The sequence below is a fragment of the Poecilia latipinna genome, unplaced genomic scaffold (genome assembly GCF_001443285.1).
Source record: "Poecilia latipinna isolate Pla-1442-1.1 unplaced genomic scaffold, P_latipinna-1.0 Scaffold317, whole genome shotgun sequence".
In the NCBI taxonomy this organism is placed as follows: domain Eukaryota; kingdom Metazoa; phylum Chordata; class Actinopteri; order Cyprinodontiformes; family Poeciliidae; genus Poecilia; species Poecilia latipinna.
Window position 1 is genome coordinate 114,268 of NW_015112933.1, and position 6,091 is coordinate 120,358.

The following is a 6,091-nucleotide window of genomic DNA, read 5'->3' on the forward strand; positions in this document are numbered from 1 at the left end:
TTTTTCTGTCTCTCAAACAGGCAATTTGTGAAAATGTATAGAGTGCCAAATGTACCAAAATGTTATTTTTTTAATTTAGATATTTAACATGTTTGAAATCGAACTGGTAATAAACACATGTAATAGATAAATACATATACCCCTAGTTATTTGTGTTAATTTACTGAGCTAGATTAAATGCTTACCAAAAACTGGTGGCTCATTTTATGTAAAATCATATAGAATCATTTCAATAAGTTTGGGTTTCATAGTGTCTGTTATTACCATAAAATAATAATTGAAAAAATAAATAAATAAAAATAAAACAGGAATAACATTTGTTAGGTTAACCAGGATATTAAATCTACTGCACAAGTAGACAAGAGTAGTGTTAGCACCCCCCCATTGGCTTTGATGAGTAATGCTGACAAAGTAAAATAAATTCATGATGTACTGTAGCAAACATGAAATAACTAGTGAGATAGAGGTTACACATTTTAATATTTTAAGAGGCATTGTTTGTTTATGTTTAATTACCAAGCAAAGTAGATAATTAACACATTTTTGACATAGTCATTTATTAAGTTATGGCATTTTTTGACTCAATAATTTTAAATTTATGAACATACCAATCCCAGCAGAGTGACAATCCCATCAGTTTCAGTTTTGTTGGTAATAAATAGAATAAAGCTTGTACTGTTTGGAGTTAAAAAGTTTATGTTGCTTGTCACTTAAACCAGCACAAACACAGATGATGTAAAGGTTGAGACCATCAGATCTGATACTTCTGCTGTGTAATTCACACTGCAGAAAACAATGTCAGTGCAAGCATCTAAAACTGAATTGAGACAGTTTCTGTAATGTAATTCAAACTTTATTTAATGACAAAAAATATTTAAACCAAACATGCATCATGAAACATTGCTCATGAAGAAATGTAGGCATTGATGCCAAAACACAGCTCAATGGGATATCAACCAGGTAACTCTCATCCTGATTAGAGAGCCTTTACGCCTTAGATGGGGATGTAGACAGCTGGACGACTGGAGGGAACACTGAGACAGAAGCAAGCATAATTAATGCAAATAATATGCAAGAAATACAAACATAAACAAAAACTACAGGACACTCACCTTTGGAGCGAATGAACTGGGTGAACAGATCTGCATCCATTACTTCTAACAAAGAGAAATGGCATGTTAAATTTATATGAAGTCAATAGGCAAACTTTAATCAAAATATCTTCAATAACAGCAAGTCCAACCTTTGGATGAAACTACATGATTCTGTAGTTCTTTTGAAATGTTTTGACCTAAGAATAAAACATTTACACATTACTAAAGAGGTGCACAATTCCATAGTTGGAGGAAAATGATATCAATATATTTTAACAAACAAAATCTGCATTTTCATGAATTCAGTCAGCTTCACGCTGATAGCCTTAAATAAATCCTAGGACAAATAATTGTTTTCATTAGTCAGGGAAGTAGGAAATGAAGTTCACATGTGTGTAATGAAATCTCAGTATAAATTTAGGTGGCCTGTGAAGCTGTCACAGGTTTGTTAGACAAAAACGCAGCAGACAGATTATTTCACATATAGAAATATATATTCATATAATATATATTTATAATTAAAAACAGAAACTACTATGTAGCAACTCCAAGAATACCCGAGACATTCCCATTCACCTCAGCTAAGATGCCTGTAGATAAGAGCATTAATGGGAGAATTAGTTAAGAAGCTTATGACAACTCTGGGGGAGCTGCAGCGATAAACAGCTCAGATGGGAGAATCTGTTGAGCAGACAACTTCACAGAAAGTTTATGCTTTTATTTGTAGAACAAATGAAACTTCATTTCCTTCCACTTCAAAACTATGAGCTACTTTATGTTCATCCTCTACAAGAGACACCAATGAACTACAGCAATGTTTAAGTTTGGACTGACTAAATGAAAAGTCTCAAGGTGAATGAACACGTTTGATACTCACATGCAGACTCATCTGTTTTGTTGGGGTTAGCGTTTATAAAAGAGGATTCTTGAAGCTGCTGCACGTCCTGCTCGACTCCCCATTCAGATTTTGTGCTTTTTGTGATAAAAGCTGATGCCTCACAGAGTCCATCATTGTTTTCTTTATTTTCAGATATTGCTGACTTGGCAAACTGCAAAATTTCTTCAGGCGGTGGGACTGGAAGTACGACAAGAGCAGAGCTGACAGTTCTCTTGTTAAGAAGGACAACATCTATGGGCCCTCCGATGCTTTTCAGATAGATCTGATACTTTGCCGGGCAGTTTGGGACCTGGAGGAAGATACAGCCATTATCTCATCTGAATGAAAGGCATCAAGGACAGAGGAAGCAATAAGGATTACTAATGAAGCAGAACTTACAGCTTTGGGAATGGGAACATCTAGCTGGGTGCCTGGTGGTGCTTGCACTGCCAAAATAATATGACCTGGAGGGAAATTTGATAATTATGATAACTTTTATGCAAGTTAAAGCAAAAAAGAAAGTTTCTTTATGCCCCTTGAGCTGCTATATTCTTTCAGCTAACTGGCGAATCAGCTAACCATCAACTCATTCTGTTTAGATAACAATAAAACTTCAATTATTCAGAACTCATAATTACATTATCAAACATTTGAGGACTTTTATGTCAAAATCAGCTGAGTTTTTTAATTATTTAATCCCTCCCTTTGAATTTTTTGAAGCCTTGCAGGTTGAATCTGAGCCAAACCAAAGCCTCTGGATTCACAGCAACTTTCTCTTCCTCTGACTTAAACTTGAAGGACACTTCAGCGACGGATCCCTGCAGAGAGGCTGACTTTTTAACCCTCATGCAACTTTAATGGTTTTGAACCTTACTTGACTCATGCTGCTTTAACAATGTTCTTCAGTCTAAAAAATATTCCCCTTGATTTTCTTGTTAGCCTCTTCAGTGCCGACCTGTGAGAGCAGGTTTTGGTCGGATGCTATATGTCCATCCCCATCATTATGTGATGTTGCATTAGTTGGTGGGAGCTTTAGATGACACCCTGAGTTGATACGCCCTTGAACTGTTGTACATCAAACACATACTACGTACAGGATGTGCTTGGTTATTTCCAAGCAGTAAAAGTTTAATGGCCTTGGGTCCATTGTTGCAGAGAATCTGGATAAAACGTGATATTCGATTGGGCTCACTAGAGTGAAATATTTAAATATTTCACCAGAGCAATATAGGCCAGGTAACTATACCAGCACAGGGTAAAGCAGCATCCCCCCCAAGTGTATTTGTTTCATATAATCCTTTATTATAATGTGCAAAGTGTTTTAAAACAAAGTCTGATGTTCTCTCATACATAGCTTCAAGTTATTGTCATGCACTGTAAAAAACTAATCACCCTTTAACCCCTTTAAAACAAATCAGCCATAAAAAAATTGCAGCCTCACCACTGAAGCAGTTGCACACATCTTCATTGGTCACATAGGTCAGAGTTGATCGAAGTTAAGAAATATTGATCAGCTATACAGTTCAGCATCAACGCGTCACACATGATTAGTTTAAATCTGATCACTGCGGTGCCAAAAGAAATTAAGAAACACATTGAAAACCAACATATTTATGTATAAACTGCTACTAAAAGGATATTTTTTCCATTCTTCTGTTTGGCTCCTGATGACGTCTTCAACCAACATTGTCTGCTGGTCCAGTATGGATTCCTTCCACTTCAAGTCCTTCAGCTCAGAGTTCAGGTTCATGAATCTGCTGTCATGAGGCGTTCCTCTTGTAAATCAAAAAGAACGTGTCAAGCTGTTCTACAGACTCTGTTTTGCTCTGCAATCCGAATGTGCAAACCAACAAGAGGTAAAAACTTACACCCATTTCACATGGCGCTTGGATATTTTGACAATAAGACCGATGCCCTCCAGCACGTTTGTGATATCGTAGATTCTTCTGATGTGTTTCACAGCCAGAACCTTGAATGCCTGAAAGATATCAAACATATTTTTCTAATTATATTAGCAAAAAATAACTATTTAAATGTTTTCTGAAGATAATTAATGAACAGCAGTTCTTTTATATTTTTTTGATTTGATGTAAACTTCTAGAAGACTTTATGTGAATTTTTAAAAAAAATCCAACGTGCATTTATGACAAATACTTTAAATATGGAACCTGGACAAAGAAAGAAGAAAAGCAAAACAAATCTGATAAGAAAAGCTTGTCAGATTTCTTTACAATTTCAACAATGTGTTTTGTATAGTACAAGTTAAAAACAAACAAAATTATGTTAAAGACACCCCAGATGTCACCACTGGGATAAATATTAAGAGATGCAAACATTCAGTCATTTTCAATAAGAATAAAATTATGAGTTCCAATGTGTTGAAAATAACCTTTCTATGGGTATTTAACATACTTTTCAATAAGCCAATATTTCTGTATCAAAATGTTGTTTTACTGGACTGATGTAAAATAAATTTACATGAGCTGTAAGTGGAAAATTATCATAATAAAAGAAAAATAATTTCTTAAAAATATTTATACATGCAATGTTCCACTTAGTGAATTGTGTTTTAAAATATTTTTCAAATGTGTTGAATATAATAACCATTACTACACTTCACCTATTGAGAAAAACAGGTTAAAGGGTGAATAATAGCATATTTCAAAAAGGTATATGGAGTACTATTGAAAAGATACTATTTCACTAATTCATATTAACATCTGAAACCCAAAGAACATATTTATTACAAAGTGTCACATATTTCAAGTACTTATTCCTGCTTTTACTGATAATCATGGCTTACAGCTAATAGAAATACAAACTTAGGTAATCTTGAATATTACATGAGCCCAATAAGAGAAATGTCACACTGAAATATGATGCTACATCCTACACAATCACGACTTAACAGCTGTGCAACAGTCATTGTCTCCTTCCACAAGGAAGCTAAGCTCCCAAAGGTCATTGCTAAATAAGCTGGCTGATCACAAAGTGCTGTATGCACTAGTTGAGTGGAAGGAGTGTGGTAGAAAGAGCTGTACTAGCAACAGGAACAACTGTAGAATGGAGATAATTGTGACGAAAAGTACATTCAAGAGCTTGTGGGGATTCCCAAAGTGTGGACTGCAGTTGGAATCCTATTTATTTATTGGAAATTGCCAACATCCTTCCTTGTTTCTAAGGATGTAAAAGCCTTACACACAATGTGCAGACAATCTAGACTTTAATGTTGAATTAAGTATTATAAAAGTAGTTAGCAAACTTAGACAAAAAGAAATGAACAAAGTTAGTTAAAAACGACCTTCAACGCAGACTATTTAAACTTGGGGCATGTTGCGTTCACTGTTCAACGTACGTGTCCGAGGTCCAGCTCCCCGTGCTCGGCCTCCTGCAGCAGCCTGACAAACCTCTGAGTCAGGAGGCTCAGGCTCTTGGGAATCCTCTTATCTCTGAGGTTTTGTCTCGAAACAAATATTTCTTTTTCTGGACTTTCTTCAGGATCCATTCTGCTGCACAGAACTTCTTCTTCTTCTTCTTCTTTTTGTTTTATGGCGGTTGGCAAACAACTTTCAGGTGCATTACCGCCACCTTCTGGACTGGAGTATGAACCAGATGTCTAATCCCTATAATCTCCCTATTAGACCTGTTTTTCTAAGAAACCTAAACACTGAATTAAAAACCACATCTCCAGATGATTTTTGTAGCAGATCTCTAATATTTAATTTAACTTTATTCCTATTTAACTCTTCTACTAATTCCTCTCTTTCTAGATTATATTTATTACATTCCATAAAAATATGTATAACTGTTTCCAACTTTCCACAAAAATTACATAACCCCGTACTATGTTTATTTATTATTTTCAAAGTACTATTTAACCCTACATGTCCAAATCTTAACCTAGATATAATATCTTCCTCATGTTTATTCCTATTTTCTTTTCTACACTCCCCCACTTTTTTTTGAATATTATAATAAAACCTTGCCTTCTTTTCACCCTCCCATTGTTCCTGCCACTTCTTCTTGTAATATATTTTACTTATACTCCTTATCTCATTTTTGCTATACTTAACTTCCAATTCAACTTCATTTCTCTTACTCGCACTCTTTGCAAATGTAT

At 34.9% G+C, this 6,091-nt stretch overlaps 1 protein-coding gene across 2 annotated transcripts; it reads right to left on the reverse strand.

Moving 5' to 3' along the window:
- Positions 1-833: 833 nt before the first annotated feature.
- On the reverse strand, positions 834-6,085 carry LOC106948988 (transcription factor E2F4-like). Of its 2 annotated transcripts, none has more exons than XM_015034924.1 (9): positions 5,327-6,085; positions 3,840-3,949; positions 3,612-3,746; positions 3,413-3,456; positions 2,371-2,435; positions 1,972-2,281; positions 1,244-1,291; positions 1,113-1,154; positions 834-1,034 (listed from the first exon to the last, which is right to left on the reverse strand). In XM_015034924.1, exons 1-9 carry the CDS (start codon positions 5,474-5,476, stop codon positions 988-990), a joined length of 951 nt encoding a protein of 316 aa, XP_014890410.1. In that variant the 5' UTR covers positions 5,477-6,085; the 3' UTR covers positions 834-987. The 2 variants fall into 2 exon arrangements, with proteins under 2 accessions (XP_014890410.1, XP_014890409.1); XM_015034923.1 differs by having other exon boundaries at positions 1,113-1,157.
- Between the last annotated feature and the right edge of the window lie 6 nt (positions 6,086-6,091).

Excerpts from the sequence above, each read along its gene's own strand:
- LOC106948988 (XM_015034923.1), bottom strand. The coding sequence starts at position 5,476 with ATGGATCCTGAAGAAAGTCCAGAAAAAGAAATATTTGTTTCGAGACAA. Across the intron at positions 2,282-2,370 it reads ATGTTCCCATTCCCAAAGCT|GTCCCAAACTGCCCGGCAAA; the intron begins GTAAGTTCTGCT and ends ATCTTCCTCCAG. Across the intron at positions 1,292-1,971 it reads CAAAACAGATGAGTCTGCAT|GTCAAAACATTTCAAAAGAA; the intron begins GTGAGTATCAAA and ends TTTTATTCTTAG.